General features: G+C 41.5%; 1 protein-coding gene across 2 annotated transcripts; it reads left to right on the forward strand.

Moving 5' to 3' along the window:
• The first annotated feature begins 1,572 nt into the window (after nt 1-1,572).
• Nucleotides 1,573-19,585, forward strand: Mcur1 (mitochondrial calcium uniporter regulator 1). Of its 2 annotated transcripts, XM_020176524.2 has the most exons (9): nt 1,577-2,097; nt 6,024-6,143; nt 8,176-8,279; nt 9,284-9,385; nt 10,039-10,080; nt 10,907-10,978; nt 13,607-13,660; nt 14,491-14,605; nt 15,537-19,585. In XM_020176524.2, exons 1-9 carry the CDS (start codon nt 1,680-1,682, stop codon nt 15,590-15,592), a joined length of 1,083 nt encoding a protein of 360 aa, XP_020032113.1. In that variant the 5' UTR covers nt 1,577-1,679; the 3' UTR covers nt 15,593-19,585. The 2 variants fall into 2 exon arrangements, with proteins under 2 accessions (XP_073938982.1, XP_020032113.1); XM_074082881.1 differs by lacking the exon at nt 14,491-14,605 and having other exon boundaries at nt 1,573-2,097.
• Nucleotides 19,586-20,530: the final 945 nt, after the last annotated feature.

Genomic DNA, 20,530 nt, shown 5'->3' on the forward strand with positions numbered 1-20,530 from the left:
GAAATGTACATTAAAATCACAATTGGATACCATTCCATAAGGATCAAAAGCATCAAAATTTGGCAAGGATATAAACTAAAACTCTCATCCATTGCTGGTAAGAAGATAAAAGGATACAGTTACTTTGGGAAAACATTTGGGCAGTGTCTATGAAGTTTTGTGTGTGGTGACTGAAATCAGAACATGGTTGCCTGGTGGTGGTGGGGGGGGGTTAGAAAACTGGAAAAGAACACAAAGGAACATTCTGGAGTGATAGAAATATCTAAGGCCTTCTTTGAATGGTATATACAATCGGTATATATAATTATATGTATATATAATTACATTTAATTACATGTAAGAACTGTGGACTTTCATGTATGCAAATTATACCTCAATTTTTTTGAAAAATTATGTTTGTACTATGGTCATTTAACCAGACCTCCAAAATTGGACAACACTGTGCACATTTTCAGAATCACAAATTATGTTACAATGAATATCTTTGTGCATCTATTAGGCTGATACAGATTAAATTACCAATGTTCAACATTTTGATGTATAAAAGCAACCTAACAGGATTTTTTTTTTTTCCTAGTGCTGGGAAATAAACTCGGGACCCCTGCTGCTTGCTAGGCAAGGGCTCTACCACTTGCACACACACCCCCAGCCCTTTTGCCCTTAGTTTGTTTTTCATGTGGGGTCTCCAGCTAACTTGGCTCTGGCTGACCTCAGACAACGAACCCTCTATCTCCCCCTCTCCACTAGCTACTGGGATTCAAGTCATGTGCTACCATTCCTAGTCCTGCACCTTATTCTTAATTCTTTATATTTCGATAGGCACTAGCAGATCGTCCATATCTGTTTGCACTCTCCTCTTTCCAGCACTTCGTACTTCTCTTGTGTCTCCTAACACATTCTTCATCGTGTATGTCGACATGGGATAGTACTCAACCACAAAAAGTACTAATTTCTGTTTACTCTGGGAAGACGACAATCTTTGTTCTTCTATCTCCAAGTTTGCTGCCCTGTGTATTTCATCCGTCCACTCAACACACATTTCCGAGTTTCCACAAGGGACCAGTAACTGGGATAAATGTAATAGCCATTCAAAAACTTCTCAACACTGCCTGCTTCAAATGTTCTTTCATTATACCGGTAGGTCTCATTTAACATTCACGCACCACATTCTAAATTCCCAGATTATGACCCTCTCACGTCTACAGTGCTCTAATCCCAGAACAAAAACTCTGAAATTTTACCCTTTAAATGCATTGACTACGAAAGCACCGAGAATTCCTTTAAGATGCACCGGAGTCACATTGTAGGGGACTTAGGACAGGCGTAATCAGTAAAATCCAGGGCAGTCTGGTGGCCAGGGACTTTTCACAGGACTCCCAAGGACAGCGGAGTCATAAGCATTTTTAAGGACAGCAGTGTAATGAATATGTAAATTATGGCAGAACTGAACTCTCTAGGTTTCCGAGAAGTGCTAGCAGGTCGGGCCTCGGGGCTGCCCAGGAGAGGGGCGTGGTTACAACTGTGGGCGGGGCCACTTGCTGGGCGGGGCTATGGCAAGGCTTTAGCTCCGGCGCGCACCCAGCCGGAATGGGCGGGCGGTTCGCGCTGCCGTCTGACTGCGGACCCGGGCCGCGAGCGAGTGCCATGAGCGCGCGCCCGGGCCTGTGACCGGCTCGGTGATGGACTACGGCTCGGTCTCGGAAGAGAGGCCGAAGCGCCCGCCGGGCCGTCGTCGGCTCCTGTTCTTCTTGCCCGCGGGCTGCTGCGGAAGTCCCGGCAGCCGCGGAGCTGCGGTGCGTCGCGGCCTCTCCCTGCTGCCCGGCGGGCTGGGGGCGCTGCGGACCCGCGCCCGGGCGGCCGGTGGCGGCGCGTCACGTGCCTCCCCGCTGCTCCTCCTCCTGCTTGTGCCCTCCCCACGGCTGGCCGCCGCTGCCCCGCGCCGGCCGCTGACCGACTGGGAGCGCTCGCGGCCCGGGCTGGCCGTCCCCGCGGCCGGACGCTGCGGCGCGTGGAGGAGCGCGTCAGGCTTCGCGGGCGCGGCAGGCACCCTTCACCTGGGCCGGGGCCCCGCGGCTGCCCTCGCTTCCTGCAGGAGAGGTGAGGGCCGGGATGGCGGGGCGGGTGGAACCCGAGGGCGGGTCAGCCGAGGTCACCGGGCTCCTCCCGCTCAGGGGTGGAACCCTGGGCTAGTCGCGTCAGCAGAGCCGAGGCTGGAAGTCCCCGCCACCAGGTGGCTGCCCTCACGTTTTAATAACCGCCTGGAACGCGGTGCGTGCCCCGCTCCAGTGTTCACCTTGTTGCAGGTGTGGTCTGTTGGGTCCGTGGCGCCCCTGGAGAAAGGGGGTGCATGTCGGAGGAGAGCAGCCCTGGGGAGCCGAGGGATTGCTTTACAATTTGATTGCAAACTGAATATTCAGGGACCACTAGCGCGCATTCTGTGCCTGGCGCTTTTCTACAACATCTTTTCCCTCTGCAGCTTCATTTGAACGGAGGAGATGCAGTAAAACGTGTGTGATTTGTGTATGCTTTATGCATATATTTTTACAGCATAATTTGATAAGTGTTAAAGGAAAAAATACAGGGACTAAGGAATAGGAGGTGGAGTAGACCTCCAGTTGTGAATTTAAATAGGGTGATCAGAATGGGTTTCTTTGAGAAGGGAGCATTTATTAAATACGTGAAGGAAGGGAGGGCGACCACTGCCCTGGGTAGGATTAGAGAAGTAATCAGGCTTAATTTTGCTCCAAGCAATGTACTGATAAAAATATTGTACAAACTTGACACAGGTATCACTTTGGGTGATCATTGCATAGCCATTCAGAGCCATCAGTAACCACATTTTTTTTTCATATTTTTTTCCAACAGAAATGCTCAGTGTGTGTTGGCTGCATCTAGAACTTAAGAATTCCATTGACTGGGGGAGAAACAAAGTGAAGGAAGTTTTAGACACGGGATGGCGGGGGAGAGAGAAGTGAACGCTATGTCGGTGTCCTGCAGGAATTAAGACCCGTAGATGGGTTTGGTCTTTATTTCTGTATTTTGCATTTCTCTGTGCTTTTCACAAGGCATTAACTTTCAATTTGTTTTCCTCTTATAACTCAAGAGTGGGCAAATGAAGAGTTTCTTTCCTGTTGGTTTGCTGGCGTCAAAGACCTCACTCTTCAGTCATAAAATGAGGATAGATGCAGAAAAACAGGGAGATGGAAGGAAGCACGTCTGCCCACTAGCCATCAGCTAATGAGCTCTTTGGTCCTCTATTCTCAGCCCAGCGTTTGCTTGGTGTGTGAGGTTCTTAGTAGGCCACTTACAGATGTATGAGAAGGAAGCTTGTCTGTGGTTTCTTCATCTGTCAAGGCCAACATTGGACCTCTCTTGTAATTGTGGGTTTTCAATACCCTTTGCTATGCTGAAGGTCCCCAGGAAGGAGAATTACATGCTACTCTGTTAGTCTCTAAAATCACTTGCTTCCTGCTTATTAGTGGGAATTCAGAGTACTGCTGTGTCCTCTGGTGTTGGTCTTTGACCCAAGGCATGATGACACTCCCTTCAACAGGAGTGGAGTGCCAAGTGGGAAGTGGCCAGCCCTTTTCCCCACTTTTCACAAGATAGTGTTTCTTTGAAATAAGCTTGCTATTTTTGGCTCCAGTGGGTTTTGGAAATATGTATATATTTTACGTGTGTGTGTGTGTACCAAAATGACCTTAGCTCTCACTTAGAAAGTAGTGGTGTGATTGTTTTTTGTTTCGTTTTGTGGATGTGTAAATGTGGGTGAGGCTAAGAGGTTGCTCATTTTTTTAAATTATATGAATCATTATGTTATTATTAGAAACAAGGAATTTGGGACTACAAGGACTGTGTCACTTCTCACAAGCCGTTCTACATTCGTGTCTTCAAGCTCTCTGATCCAATGGACAGTCCAGCACAGTTCTATTGGGGCAAGGTGGCCTTAGAGGGTCCCTTGGCAAGTGCTCTCAATCATTCACTCACCAGTTTCTAGAGCTAAGCCTGTGCTGTGCTGGGCAGACATTCTGGGTCTCTTCCTGAGGATGCCAACTCTACTCCTGGGCTGGAGATCAATGATGAAAAAAAAAAAAGGTTATCAGATTTAGGTGAGCTCCTTTAGGTGAAAAGGGAAGATTTAAGGTGAAGAGGATAAAGGAGTTGGTCTCAAAGTTTCTAGGAAGCTTCATAATCCAGATCTTAGAAGTCATGATAGTTCAATTACAGAAAATAAAACATTATTCCCGGCTTGCTGTATACCAGGCCCTCTGCTAGACACTAAAAATAAAAAGTGACTAAGAGTGGTGCTCTTAGACAGCTTGGACTACTAGATGATACAAATGCAGAAATAAAGTAATAAGTGCGGTAACACAGCTACCTGTACTGAGCTGAGAATACAAATGAGGGAGCAATAAAGACAGCTCCCTCCCCTAGGTGGAGGAAGCAGAAAGAACTATAAACTGTAACAGTGCCAGGCTGGATCATAATGTGTGCTTGGTAAATTGCCTAATTCAATGAAGAAGGATATAAAAGCATGCTAAAAATGTAACAACTGGGAAAGTGGCTCAAGCCAGATGTAAGGCATGCAAGTACAGAAAACAAAATAGGTTAGACAGCTAGGAAGCTGAAATAGGAAGGGCTTTGAGTGCCTGGGTGAGGACCTTGTGTTCAAAATTGAACTTTTGTACTTCAAAAGACACTGGATTGTAAAAAAAAAAAAAATATTTGCAAATTATCATCTGATAAGGAACTTGGATCTAGAATATGTAAAGAACTCTTTCTGTTCAATATTAACAAAAAAAAACCTACTTAAAAATAGGCCAAAGACTTGAAAAGATGTTTTTCCAAAGAAGATATGCAAGTATCCAGTAAACACATGACAGGATGTCCAGCATTTTAGCTATCAGAGAAATGCAAGTCAAGGAGACACCACTATGATTATGACTAAAGAACAGATAATAGCAAGTGATGGTGAAGCTATGGAGAGATTGGAAGTCTCAGACACAGCTGCTGGGAATGTAATGTGGAGCACTGACTTTGGAGACCATTGAGCAACTCCTGAAACAGTTAAACATAGAGTTCCCATGTGATTCAGCAACTCCACGCCTAGACATATGCTAGAGAGAACTGAAAACATAGTGTCCACAGGACTACTCGTAATAGCCAAGAAATGGAAACAACCTGTGTTACTCAACTAATGAGTGGATGAACAAAATTTGATTTAATTGTAAAATGGAATATTACTCAGCAATACAAAGAAATAAAGGGCTGACATTTTTGTACAACTCAGTAGCCCTAGAGAACATGCTAAGTGAAAGAAGCCAATCACAAAACTACACATTGTGTGATTCCATTTATGTGAACTCTCAGAGAAAGCAGACAGTAGAGACAGGAAATAGATCAGTGGCTGTCTAGGTAGTGATTGGGAGCATGAGAAAAGGCTGGGGAAATTGGAGGGTGATGGTTAAAGGGTGCGGTTTCATTTTGAGGTGAAGAAAGTGGTCCAAAGTTGATTAGGGACAGTTGAACAATTTGTAAATATACTGAAAACAATTGAATTCTGCACTTGAAATGGGTGAATTGTGTAGTGAGTTGTATCTCCATTGCAAGGTTATTAAAAGGCGAGGAGCAGTAGCTCAAGCCTATAAGGTGGAGATTAGGAGGATCACAGTTCAAGACAACCAAGGCAAAAAGTTAGAGAGGCCATCTCAATCTATAAACGGTATGGTGGCACAAGCCTGTGATCCCAGCTACAAGGGAGACCATACTTGGGAGGATTGTGGACTGAGACTGGTCCCTGGGAAAAACACAGACCTTACCTAAAAAAATAACTAAAACAAACAAGAGCTTGGGGCATGGCTGAAGTGGTAGAGCACCTGCATAGGAAGTGTGAGACCCTGAGTTCAAAACCCAGGACCACCCCCCCCCAAAAAAGTTATTAAAATCTAGGTAGGCTTTGGGGGTGCTGAGTTGCTTTATTTAGCACTAAGTCTGCTGTGGACTTCCTCTCCTCTCCCCTCTAGAGCTAAGCCTGTCTGCTGTGTGCCTCCAGCTGGAGCACAGATGGAGAAATTTCAACTCTGCTGGGAATCGGAAGCTCTACTTTGACACCCATGCCTTAGTGTGCCTCCTGGAAGGAAATGGTAATCCTCCCTCAGTGCTCCTGGCCGTAGAGTAGCACGAGCAATCGGGGCTGCTTGGTGGCTTCCTTTATTTTCTCATATTTCTCTTTGGTGTTTAGGTCTAAGGCAAACTTTCAGTTGGTCTCTTTTTTAAGTCCTCATTTTTTGCTTAAGAATATTTTTGCCTTGTTAATACAGAGGAAACTTTTACACATTTTTCTCTTTGTCAAAGTAAAGTGAATTTTTTTTAATTTCACCACTGAAGTAGAGGGTCATAGATAGAAATTTAGACACAAGTCAGCAAAACACAATGATTCCTGTGACATCTGGGTCTGTAGCTCAAAGTGTAGTTCCATTACTCTGCATGCAGTGTGCTGTTCAACTTTTATGAAATGGAAACATTGCTGAGCAGCAGTTATTGATCCCTGCAGTTTCCTGTGCTCTTTTTACTATTCTGGCTAACAGTTTTGCTTACTGCTGTTGATTTACCAATAGAAAAGACTACTCTGGCCTGTATGTCATTCACTAAGTGCATTTAGAGTATAAGGTGTATTCTCACACCTGTCACATTCAGACACATTTACCAGTTAGGATTCTCTCTTCTGTGGGACATACATCTCAATCAGAATGTCAAATTAATCTAAATTATGCCTTTGAAACAAATGTATCTGTGTTTACTTCACCAAGTAGCTAGCCATGTTTGTACTTGAAAAGCTTCCTCTGTAAATGTGCTTTACACACCTGAGACTGCACCACAGTGAGTCACTCTGCATGTGTGACGTAGTCAGAGGCCCTGGGTTCAAGCCTGCTCTTGGGTTCAGCTGCCAGCTTCCAGTTGTGTAGCCATGGAAGTCCTTTCCCCTGCTCAGTTCTCAGTCGTACCATGGATATAGTAAGAATCCTAAGATCCTTCTGAGTATTAACTAAAATAATGTACATAGTGTACTTCAGAAAAATTACCAAATGCCATATATTTGTGCAGGTTTGGTTTGGTTTGGTTTTTTGGTCAAACTTGAAACAGTAACCCTTTTCACCAAAACTTCTTTCAGCTCAGAATCTAAAAGAGAAAAGTGGAAATGAGAATTAGGGAATTTAAAATTAAATTGATAAGGAGACGTTTTCCTACTTTCTAGTATGAGTTGTGAGTTATAATCCTTTTGCTTTTTTGTATCTGTTAGGACTAGGGTTTGAACTCATGGCTTTGTGCTTGCAAAGCAGCCATCTACCACTTGAGCCACACCTCCAGTCCATAACTTACAGTCTTAAAGTTATTAAAAACAGCAGCAGTGCTGAGTTGACTTGCTGAGCATACATTTCATTCAAATCACTTCCATCATTTATTGAGCATCAAAGAATTTCTTGTTTTCTATGTGCGTGCCCCAAAATAGAATTGTGGAGGAAAAGTGAAAGAACTGATTTTTGTCTTTTAACATTAACTAATAGCTAGATTATTTACCTTTATGTAGTCAATAATCTGATTTATGTGAAATATAGTAATTGAGCTTTCCTTCTTAAGAAAATTATTATTTTTATTAGCATGCATTTTAAAAATTAAAGAAACTATCCACTGTAGAAAATTAGAGAATACAGAGATATATAAAGCAGAAAATAAGGGCTGGGTATGTAGTCCAGTGGTAGAGCACTTGCCTAGCATGCATGGGACCCTGGGTTCATTCCCTAGTACTGCCAAAAAATTTTTTTTAAATAAAGAAGAAAACAAACATTACTGTGAATCTTTGTTAAATTACCAAAACAATCATCATTGTATCTGTAATTTTGAATCTTTCTCATTTCTCACTTGACACTAAATGTTCTCTGGAAACAAGATTTTTGACAACTTAGCTTGGAGGACATTAGAGATGATGAGCAGACGTTTGCTACTGGTCAGAGAGACAGACACCAGCAGCCTGCAACTCTTAACTCCTCACACCCCTGCCACACTCCTTCTTTCTTCTGAATTCGTAGGAATGTGTGCATTTGCTGTGGACTGGGTTTTCTTCCTGACAACTGCAGTTCTTTAAGTCTGGTTATTTTTGTTTATGCACTTGCTTAGGGTTTACAACACAACAAGCAGAAACCATTGTATCTGCCCTGGTCAACATCATGGATGCCAACATGGACACCATCTGCAAGGACATGGTCACCAAAGTGCAGCAGGTTAGCTCAGAGGGGCAGTCAAGCTGATGTGTATAAGAATATAAGAACATACATAATAGGTCCTTAAAACTTAACTCTGTGGAATGTTTGTGTAATGTGCCTCAAAAGTACACAATGGAAGATTTTGCTAAGAACGCAGTCAGTGAATAAATTGCCCATCTCTGTATCCAGATTCATTAAGAAAATTATGTTCTAGGAGTTATACTACCCTTTTTTTTCTTATGGAGACAGCATCTCTATGTAGCCCAGGTTTGCCTCAAGCACTTAGTTTTAATAAATGATAGTATAATTTTTAAAATAATATTCTGTTGAAAAGTATGTAATAGGGCCGGTGTGATGGCTCAAGCCTGTAATCCTAGCAACACAGGGGCTGGAGTTGGGAGGATCAAGGTTTGAGTCCAGCTTGGGGAAGGAAAAAAAAAAAATAGTGAGACCAATCTCAAAGAACGGGCCAGGCATGGTGGGGGAGGACATGTCCGTAATCCTAGCTAGACAAGAGGCAAAGGTAAGAGGATCACAGTCTAAGGCCACCGCCAGGCAAAAAAGCACTAGACCCTATCTAAAAAATAAAGTAAAGCAAAAAGGACTAGAGACACTTGCTTATCAAGTACAAGGCCCTGAGTTCATACCCTAGTACTGCTAAAAAAAAAAAAGTATATACTGATTTTAACCATAGAAATATTTATTCAAAGCTATTTAGTCAACTGTCATAGACTCATCCTGCTTGAAAGCTCACTGTTCTGGTCAAGTGTCTAACAAACAGAGGGGTGGCCATGAGCACACACATGCTGTTGAGGTGTAGCCCCTCCACCGCTTGCCTGTGATTCACTTGATGTGTATGTATGTGTGATCGTTCATTTTCTCCTTTTGGAATGGTGGGTGACCTCACTGAACTCCTTCTTGTCCCCATTCTTGTAGTTTCTCATTAATATGATAGCAAGTAAAGGCAATAGCAGGTGGGTTTGGGGGCTGAGCTAGATTATGTTTTGTTTCCATTTTCCTAGGAAATCACTCTTCAGCAAATTATGTCTAAGATTGCTAACGTGAAGAAGGATATGATTATTTTGGAGAAGAGTGAATTTTCCATCCTCAGAGCAGAAAATGAGGTAAAACTTCAGAGCTACTCATAAAATGTGTTAATAACAGGAAGAAACCACTGTCCTGGCTGATTTTGTTTCTTGAAAGCTTGCAGCATGCCTTGTAACAGTAGATCTTTTCACACCATTGTCTGTGGTGTTATGTGACTATGCAGACCATTCTCATGTGCTATGTATCAGAATTCTTCCCAGTTTTTGGTTGTTATGAATAAATGGTGCTACAAAATATTCCTTCCCTTTTTAAAAGTATGGCATATTATTTAAGAACTCTCATTGCATCTTGCTTTTATTTTCAGTCTTACTTAGAGCCCCAGAAGGGAAGGCCATTTATTGCCCATTGAACTCTCAAAGTCATCCTTGAAATCAGCTAGTTAAGGACAGAATTAGTGAAAAGAAAACCTGCAGGGGATATTAAAGATCAATGAAGGCAAATGTGTTACAAATTTTATGTAATCTCTAAGATGAATTAAAACAATTTCAAAATCTACCTGTACATTTTAGTACTCCTGACAGTTCTGTGTTCTGAACATAGCCCAGTTTGTGGCAAGCGAGGGAAGAAGTTGGAGAACCTGTGCATAAATACATGTTGTAATATTTACTGTTATATACTTTCCTTCTTTCTAAATATATCCTTGACTTGTTTCTATTTAATGTGTTTTTAGAAAATAAAACTTGAACTAGACCAGTTAAAGCAGCAAGTAATGGTAAGATCCTACTTCCTGTTTGCAAACTTATTTATAATTATATAAACTTATTAATATAATGTCAGAAATACATCATATGTTCTTAAAAACTTAATTTTCTGTGGGATGTTTGTGTAATATGCTTGAAAAGTACACAGTGGAAGATTTAGTGAAGAACACAGCCATTGAATAAATTACCAGTATCTGTATTCAGATTCATTAAGAAAATTATGTTTTAGGAGGAATTACATCCTTTTTTCTTTCTGAGATAGGATCTTACTACGTAGCCCAGGCTTGCCTCAAACTCGTGATCCTCCTGCCTCAGCCTTGCAAATGCTGGTATTACAGGTGTGTACCACCACGCCCACCTAAATCATTTTTTAATCTAGATTTTTCTAGCCAGATGGAAGAGACTGCCTTTAGAAAATGCCATGTGTTTGAGAGAAGGCTTTACTTAAACCGCAATTTAATGTTTTGGTTGTTTGAGTCTGTCTTTGCTTTCCACGGTGGTCTAAGAACTACTGTATTCGTAAAGTCCAGGCGGGAGATGATATGGGGAGTCTTGAGGGTAAAGGCAGCAGTAACCCCCGGCTTGGCCATCAGAAGGGGTCACTTGCAAGTCTAACTAGGAAAACCTCAGACAGCTGACTTTGAGCATGGCTTATCCACAGTCCCCTGATGTCATTGGGCCCTAGCTCCATTCCTCCAAAGGCTCCAGAGGGCTGTATCCTTCCCGGGGTTGGATCACCCAAGAAGCAGGTGGCCCCATTTGCATGCTTTGTATCCTCAAGATTTGGATTTCTTACTTTGAATTTCTCTCTTTTTTTGTCATTTGTCCTCTGACCAGGATGAAGTGTTCAAAGCCCGAACAGATACCAAATTAGACTTCAATCTAGAAAAGAGCAGAGTAAAAGAATTGGTATGTTCCTTCTTTAAAAGCAGATTATGAATTAATCTCTCTTCAAGATGGGATGCTTGTTTGAGTTGAAGTTCATATGCAGGTCACAAGTACTGGTAAACATTTATACATCTACCAGTGTGAGACACTATTTTAATTATATTTTGTCATAGGGCTTAAATTTGATGCTCTCAAAAGTAATATTAAAATTAAATTTTTGGTCAAATCAAATTTGAGCCTTTTGTGGTTTATTTCAGAGATAGTAGATTATGTGTTACATAGACAATAATAAAGACATTAAATTCAATGTTAACCTATTTAATACTGACTTAAATCTCTACAGGCCCTAATTTTGCATAAGTTGATTATTTCAGACTTGAGTAATATTAAATTATTAATGTTAAATAATCTTGAATTCTACACAGAATTTCAAGATTAAAACATACTTCCATATTGTCTTTTAAATACAATGAGAAGATATATGGGTTGTCTCTAGTAGATTTTTGGTTTTGTCTTTGTTTTGTGCTGGGGGTGGAACCCAACTCATGCTGGGCAACTGTGATACCCCTGCCTATGCACCCTGCTCCTGCCTCTAGAGACTGTTTTACCTGTTTGGTATTCACCTGTCTTACTGCTTAGTCTTTCTTCAGATTTGGTAACACAGTTAGGTACCTTTCTTTATTGTTAGCGTAATGAGAAATAGGGCATATGGAGCATTTTTCACTAGCATGAACTAGATACACATGTCATCTTGTCATTTTTCACAATTTGCCCTTAATCAAAATGTACTGTAATGACAAATGAAACTAACACTGAAAGTCAAATACATAATTGTGTTTGGAACTGCTGCTGGATTTCAAAAGCTACATTGAGCTTTGTCATACAAAATAGTTATTATGCCCATGTTACCCATTTTCTAGTCTTACAGTACTTTTGAGCCATGAAGATTAAATCACCAAGAATTTCTGAACTGTTTAATGACTGCCAGCATTTGACTAGTGTCTAGAAGAAGAGAAACTCTTAGTTAGCTTTTCCACACGGTTGTGTTTTTAGGGAGAACTCTGCATTTACTAGATTAAGGAAGATAATGTATGCCTAGAGCTAACCAAGCTGGGAAGAAATGCATCTAGAAGACTGAGAAATACAGGGTGTGAATTTCTGTGATTTACTAGGGTGTTCTTGGTAGTTCTAACTTTAGATTACTCTGGAGCACAGGGCTGGACATCATTGTACTAGTGTGTATTGAGCATATGTTGATGAAGATGAGCTACTTGACCTTCTCATTCTTTTGATAAAGCTATGATACTAATTCAGAAACTCAGTTAGGTCTGGGGGTGTAGCTCAGTGGGTACAATACTTGCCTAGCATGTGCAAGGCATTGGGTTTAATCCCCAGTGTCACAAAAAAAAAGCCGGGTGATATTGGCAGCTTTTCAAAAGCAGTTTAGCTTATAAACTGTTTTGAGGCTGATGGAGCAACAGAGGTGTTATTTTAAAAACTGTGGTAATGTCAAGACTTACGCCTTTCCCTACTGGATAAATTAGTGTCACTGCTGTGTAGCACTTAAAGGTATATAGCGCACCCAGCTCCACCCTACCCTCTGGTGGTGATCTGATGCATAGCATTCACCTGGTCTGAAACCCTGCCTTACATAACAGGGCATTGTTCTTTATTCTTTTGACTGGCTCTTAGTTTGGAGTTTGAGAGTTTTGGGGGTTTTGATTTTACTTCTAAGCACTGCTGTTTTTACATTCTATCTCTCTCATAGTTCTACAGGAACAGTTTATAGCTAGAAATCTTCTAGATATACAGAGTATTAACTTTTTCTCCTATAACAATGTTAATTTAGGCTTTAAACATCTTCGTTTGAACCATAGGTTGTCATTTGCTAGTTAATCATAATGCCCGCTATTAAGGAAATATGTCTGACTTTGATTTTAGTGTCAATAAGACTATACTAAACCTTTTCACTGACATTAATAGCCAAGGCAATAAGCCATCTTAATTGTGGGTAGAACTTACCAGTTCTTGTAGCAACACTGGTTTGTGATTATCCCCAAGTGGGCTTTTGGTTTTGGTTTATTATTAAAATCGACATGTGATAGCTTAGTGTATTTCTTGAATTTATGTTCTATTTTATACACACAATACAGTGTCTTTGTCACGTAATATCTTGGAGCTAATTTTTCCCGACATTACACTGTTTCCTGTCTTTTCTGTGAGCCTCACGGGTGACCTTTTTGTTTGTAGTTATGATGGGAGACCTCCTAAATTAAATTGGTTCTCCACCATTTTCAACCCCCTTGAAGCCAAAAGGCATGTGGTGCAGCATCCGTCTAAACAGGTCCAGGAAATGTGGTTCTAATGGGGGAAGGGGCTAGAAATACCACAAAGAAGAGATGAAAAGAAAAAAACATAGCAGAGATAGTGGCAGGTGACAAAAAGGAATCCACTCATGAGAGCAATGAGAGAGTATATGAGAGAAGCCTCAAGTTACAGATAAAAAGAAAGGGGCTGCAGGGTCCTCTGTCCTAGAGGTGATTTTCTGGTGTTTGGCATTCTAGGAAGTACTGAAACCAGAATATTTAAGACACCAGAGAAGAGACAGGAGTAGATCAGAATCTCACCTATCTTATGTATTCATTTCAGTATTCATTGAATGAAAAGAAGCTGCTGGGATTGAAGACAGAAATAGTGGAATTGGTAAGAAATGAGACTAATGCTTTGCCTTTTTATGCATCCCATGCATGGCTAACGGTTGCTTGTTTGGATGTGTTACAAGAAGATATGCAGGAGTGATCTCATGGAGTTTTTTCATTGTGGTAAAATATACTGGAAACTTTGTAACCCTTAAATACTTAACTCCCCATTCCCTCCTCCCATGACCCTTGGACCTCCATTCTACTTTCTCTATGAATTTGACTAGTCTAGACGACCTCATGTGAGTGGACTTACAGAATACAGTATTTGTCTTTTGTGGCTGACCTGTTTCACTTAGCAGAATGTCTTCATGGCTCATCCTCATTGTTGCACATGACAGAACATGTTCCTTTTTAAGGATGTGTTGATTCCTGTCAGTGGACATGACACTGACAGTGGACACCTCTGTCTTTTGGCCATTGTGCATAATTTTGCCCTGAGCACAACCATTCAAGTATCGGCTGGAGCCCCACTCCCAGTCCTTCCACATATGTACCCAGAAGTTCCGTGTCATAGCATTTTTGAACTTAACAAAAAAGTGATCTTAATGAAAGTTTAAATCTGAATGATTAACAAATAACAAGAAATGGAGAGATCTTAAATTTTTAATTTTTGGCAGGACCAATGGTACTTTTCCCTTTTTCAAAACAGAAGGGGAAAAGGCATGATTTACCGGTTTGGGGCAGTGCAACTTGTGTGAAGATCATAGAACCAAGACTAAACCCAGGCTCCTAGTTCCCCCAGGCTGCCCTGTGACTGTACCTGACCAAGAAGACAGCAGAGAAGACAGCACACCCAGATGCTCTAATGGTCTGAACCTCTTTGTTTTAAAGCACGCCCAGCAAGACCGGGCCCTGACCCAGACAGACAGGAAGATAGAAACTGAGGTTGCTGGCCTCAAAACCATGCTTGAGGTGCACAAGCTTGATACTATCAAATACTTAGCAGGTAAAATGGTTTATATCTAAGTATTTAAAACAACCAGAAAAGAAAATACATCAAATTTATAAAATGAGTCCATGACAGGTAGTGCATTTCACTGACTTTTTTTTTTTCATGTTTTAACATCTTTTAAATTGGAAAGTATCTTATAATTTTCAATAGATGGAGCATCATACTGTAATTTGCACTTTTTCCTCTTTGAGTAATATTTTTTTTGGTGGTACTGGGACTTGAACTTGGGGCCTCACCCTTGCTAGGTAGGCAGTCTACCACTTGAGCCACTCCGCAAGCCCTTTTTGGGCTGGGTATTTTCTAGGTAGGGTCGCCCAAACTGTTTGCCCAGGGCTGGCTTTGAACTGCAATCCTCCTGAACTCTGCCTCCCAAGAAACTAGGATTATAGGCCTAAGCCACTAGCATCCAGTAATAAATTTTTTAAGTGGTGTATTTTACTTTCGATGGGGTCCTACATTTGATAAGATGCTATCAGTGAATGATTTTAGTGAAATTAAATACAGGGAACATCTGATGGATAAAATGGAAGGCGTTTGAGTTGTAACTTTCTGCTTCCATTGGTGACAATTCTTTTAAGGAGTTATTTTGCTTTTCAAATTTTTGAGCCAAAATAGGGAATGAAAATGTATATATCAAAAGAAACTTACATTTTTTTCAGGTTGGTTTTTGGAATTTGCTTGTGTTTTAGACAGTGTTTAAAACACAAGTTGGCCTTAAACTCACGGTATGCCTGCCTCCGTCTCCCAAGAGCTGGGATTACAGGCATGTACCACCATAACCAGCCTTATGTGTTCTTAATAGATGTCAAGTACACTTTAAATCACCTCTAGATAGCTTATGATATCTCATGAGTGTTTAAAAAGAAAGTTCCTTCAAGTATCTGTTGATACAACTAACAGTACTCTCAATTATTTTTTTTTACAGGGTCTGTATTCACATGCCTGACGGTAGCATTGGGATTTTATCGCCTGTGGATGTAATAAAGTCTATTTAAGGAGATTGCCATTGTTTTGCCTTAAAGAATACCAGATTTTTGTCCTTGTTTTCTTGTTTCAAATTTTGTTCCTGATTTTGACTTAATGCATATTTTTATTTTTATGTGAATTGTGGGTATACAACCAAGGTAAAGATTCCACAGTCCTTCATCACATCTTCTCTGTTTAGTTGTGTTTAGGACTGAGTGGTGTGGACCATGAGTTGGAGTCTACTCAGCTAAACTGATGAACTTGTCTAACCTGTGGTGCATACCAAAGTAAATATCTGTATAAGTTTCTTCAATTTTAAATATTTTGTCACATAGAGAATTTGGGATTTCCATGTACCAGGCACAGAGACTTTACGTGCTGAAGAATTAGTGAATTCAACCCAGAACACCAACTCCTCCTTCCCTACTGACGTCTGCTACTTCCTGTGCCTGTGTTGCGACTGTTGTAGTTGGTTGGTGTGTCAATAATGTACTAATACACCTAAAGGAGGCTTTTTTCTCTTGATTTCCACTGTCTTAGCAAGTTAAGGTTATTTTTAATGTGCCTTCCAGCTAGAAAATCTTGTTGCCTGATGAAGCATTGTAATTGTAACAGGGACTTTTTCACCTCTCTTTTTGTTGTTTTGTTTTTTCAGATAAGGTCTCTTTCTGGATAGCCCAGACTGGCCTCAAACTCATGATCCTCCTGCCTCAGCCTCTTTGAGTTCACAGATAATAAGTATGCTCCACCATGCCCAGCTTCCTTTATTTCTTAGAAAGCTAGATTTCCCTTTCTCCTTCCTTTACCCTTATAATTTGAGAGCACTATTTGTGGCATTATCTAATTCTCAGCATAGAACTCTGCTTCAGTTTGTGGTTCGGTCTATTCCTTCTGGTCTTCATCTGCTTTTATATGTGGGGTGAGGGCACTCAGCTTTCCTCCCGTGAGGTAAGGTATCTAGATAGCATGCACACTTTGCAGTGAAACTCATGATGCTATTGAATGCAACTTTGCCTATGACCTGCTTATATTGAAGCTCCCCAAATGAGAGAACTATCATCCCCCGGCCTCAGCCTAATCTCGATTGCTTCTTCCTGTTGCTAAAGACTTCCTCACACCTACCCTAAATCCTAGACACAGCTAGGGTTATTTTGGAGAAGCAGATTCTTTTCTGATTGAAATCTCTGACTGGTGGGTGAGAGTCAGCGTTTTGGAAGGAGTGGCGCTGCCAGGACCTTCCCCACCTGCATGGAGCCCACAGTCTGGGGCAGTGGAGGAACCACATGAGGATTCCTGATCAGAGTGGTAGAATAAGTTACCCATTGTCACTGTTCCAGCCACATGGGTAAAAATGTTACCTTTTGTCCTTTGGATGTAATTTCCAAGTTTTAAAAAGTGCTAAGTCATTGCCTTTTTAGAAAACATTACTGTAAACTGAAGATTCTGAGCACTATATAATAGGAAAGTCAAGTATTTTTGTATTAGTGATAACAGTTTCAAATTGAAAAATAATTTTTTGTGGAGGTACTGGGGTTTGAATTTAGGGACTCAGGCTTACTAGGTAGGTGTTCTACCACTTGAGTCACTCTGCCAGCCCCCAGATTGTAATATAATTTAATCCTTTGTAGGTAAATCAAAAATTGTCTTAACCACTTAATATTTTATCAATATATTCTTCCCCTTTCAAGGAGAGGGTCCCAGAAAAGAATGCCCATTCACAGTTGCCTTACTAATGGAATGCCTGTGAGAATGACATCCCAGTGAGGCATGGGGTCACAACAGCTTTTGTTAGAGCTTGGAGCAAGAGCCTGAAGCTCAGGCACTCTTACCATACGTCACACCTCCAAAATGAAAACCCATATGCAATTATGGTTTCAAAGTAAGCACTGACCTTGCATAGGTTTGAAACAGAAAAGTAGCCTTACATCCTGCTCACAAATACCTTTTTTTTTTTTTTTGCAGTACTGGAATTTGAACTCAGGACCTACACCTTGAGCCACTCCACCAGCCCTTTTTTCTGATGGGCTTTTTTCAAGATAGGGTCTCATGAACTATTTGCCTGGGCTGGCTTTGGACCTCAATCCTCCTGATCTCTGCCTCCCGAGTAGCTAGGATGACAGGCGTGAGCCAGCAGCACCTGGCACAAATACCTTTTAAATAACATGGTGGAGTGACATTCTTGCATCTGCTGGAAGCATTCCTATGTCATCTCTCCTAGTGGTGTGGGTTGCACAGTTCTTTGCAGCACAGAACAGCCTTTTGGGGACTCTGGGGACAATGAACTGTCCTTTTGAGCATGTGGAGGGCATGCATATCTGGCCTTTGTGGGGCTCAGGGCTGCATTCCCTTTAGTAAAATGTATTTGAAAAGTGTTGTGCCCAAAATACAATACTTCTGGCTTGGACATCTGTGGGCATGCTATGACTAGACACTTTCTGTGTCTATTCAAAGAACCTGTGCTATGAGAATTTAGATCCCCATCCGGGCACTGGTGGTTCACACCTGTAATCCTAGCAACTTGGGAGGCTGAGATTGGAAGGATCTTGGTTTGAAGCCAGCAAGGGCAAATAGTTCAAGAGACACTCCCCCCACCCCCAGCTCCAAAATAACCAGAACAAAACGGACTGGAGATGTGGCTCAAGCAGTAGAGTGCCTGCTTTGCAAGTGCAAAGCTCTGAGTTCAAACCTCAGGCCCACCAAAAAAAAAAAATTTCAGAGCACCTTAAGAAATTGGGTATTAGAAGTATAAAGTGGAAAGATGTTTGGCAAAACCTAATGGGTACCAACCTAATGCACAGGGGAAAATTAACACTGTCTCCCTACTCCCCTTCCCCACCAGCCCACAAGGGGGAAGGAAGCACTGTCAAGTACACAGAGCAGAAGCCATGCCCTGCAGGGTCCTGGTGTCTCCTTTGCATGCACTGAGCGCTCTTCATTCCTAACGGGTTCCTCTGCTTTGCTCCCACTCCACTCCCCTGCCCTTTACCTTTTTAAAGAGCCTAAACTCCACCTTCACCCCTGTCCTGCTCTGTTGATAAGCAAAACCTCTGTGTGTACAGTTCCTTACTGAAAACACATTTTCTGTATTGGTTTTATTCTCTTAGCCGACTTTCTTGCTTAATTATCTAGCAAAACCTGAATGTGTGCGTTTTTTTCCCTTAAGTATGCCACGCACCTCAGTCGGAAAGTCCTAAGTTCAAGAAGAAAAGCTTGACTCAACCAAGAAGTCTTGCTGGAATTTGTCACCAAACGATTTGAAAACAAAAATCCTGCACCCCAGCAAACATGTCTCTGACCTGGGTGGCCCTGTCAGTCAGTAGCTGTGCTGCGATGTTACGTCCCTCTGGTTTTGTAGCCCCTTCTTCCCACTCTGCCTGTCTGTTAACCGTGTGAGCATTGGTAAGCACTTCCTTCCACCACCCTTCTGTGCTGCGTGCTGACCTCTGCATCCTGTTGAACAAATGACATGTTTGCCATACTGTAGAACTCAGGTCTAGAAAATGTTGACTTTTAACATAATGGAATCAAATTTGTAGCTTTTTGGCACTAAAGCAAAAACTTGTTAACCAGAAGTAATTTATTCTTTATGTATGTAAAATATTTGAAAATGTGTAGCCTTTTATTGAAATTCAATTTGGAAAATATCATTCTACAGTTTTACACTTACATTCCTTTGATTATAACCCAAATAATTTCTAAAGCCTTTTATTGCTTCAGCAAATATTCCACTATATTTTACTGTCTACAGAGTGAATGTATTTTTATTATTTAAAATTTTAATTCTATGTGACTGAATCACTTTCTGAAGGTTCAAATTAAATATGAAAAACTCCAATAACTTCTGCCAGGGAAAACTGTATTTAAACTGTTAGTTCTACCCAATTGTAAAGTGATATCACTAGTGAATTGTAAGTAAATCTAATACCTAAAATTTGGATTTACCTAGAAAATAAATTTGAAAATGAATTTTATTTGATTTGCAAAATAAATTTGTGTTACACAAAAGAATTCTTTAGCATGCTTGTGTTAAACATTTTAATTACTTGAGGGGAAACAATGAGGTTTGTGGAGATAGCTAATGAAGACACAGGTGGCAAGTAATGGAAATCCCAGTCAGCTAGCCTGAACAAACAAGAATTTCCTTTTTTTCACTTATGTCACCAAAGGTCAGGAAGGGCACATCCCCAGTGCCATCAGAACTCCAGGTCTTGCTTCATCCCTAGTAGGCATTGCCTCACAGACCTGCAAACACAGCCTTGGGTCTGCAGCAACACACAGCACAAAAGCCTAGGAGGGAAGTCCTGGGCCACAGCAGGTAGAAGGAGGGGGCGGGTGCTGCTGCAGCTCCTTCCTTTCACCTTCCCTGTGGAGTAAACTGCCCACCTCTGAAACCAGCTCTTCCTGAATTGGCCTCCACAGGCTGAGTTCAGTGTAAGAAACATCAGTCTGGGGGCATCCATATAAATGATGTTAGGTCCATTTCATCCTGTCCACCTCTTACTAAAGGAGTCAAAGAAACTAGGCCTGAGGTGGGCAGCGGAGTTTCTAAAAGGCAATTGACTAGCAGGTGGCAGGCCAGTGTCCTGAGCGATTTGCAGACTCAGCCTTCAAGCTCAAAATCAACATGCAGTGTGTTAGATTGCCGTCACCCTTCCACCTTGTCTCTCAGCTCTGCTTCATGTATGGCATAGGAGCAAACTAAAGTATTGTCTTTGGTTTTTCCAAAAATAAGAAAATTGTAAAGGAAGCCATTTTCTAGAAACAGATTTCTGTCTGCAATCAGCCTCTGGCATTCAACAGCAGAGCTTCGTTGTTCATTATAGGGGCAGTCATGTCTCTGCCTCACCTCTGCAGTTTCCACTGTCACAGAGCCAAAGGACCCATGGACCATGGGGTGCTGGCATCAAGCAGGAGGGTCTGAGCACCTACAGCCTCTCACATGGACGAGATCCT

Source organism: Castor canadensis, chromosome 8 (genome assembly GCF_047511655.1).
Source record: "Castor canadensis chromosome 8, mCasCan1.hap1v2, whole genome shotgun sequence".
In the NCBI taxonomy this organism is placed as follows: domain Eukaryota; kingdom Metazoa; phylum Chordata; class Mammalia; order Rodentia; family Castoridae; genus Castor; species Castor canadensis.

Bases quoted from the DNA above. Each gene is read 5' to 3' on its own strand.
- Mcur1 (XM_020176524.2), top strand. From the start codon at position 1,680: ATGGACTACGGCTCGGTCTCGGAAGAGAGGCCGAAGCGCCCGCCGGGC. The intron at 6,144-8,175 runs GTAATCCTCCCT...GCACTTGCTTAG, and splicing joins GTGCCTCCTGGAAGGAAATG to GGTTTACAACACAACAAGCA. The intron at 13,661-14,490 runs GTAAGAAATGAG...TTTGTTTTAAAG, and splicing joins AGACAGAAATAGTGGAATTG to CACGCCCAGCAAGACCGGGC.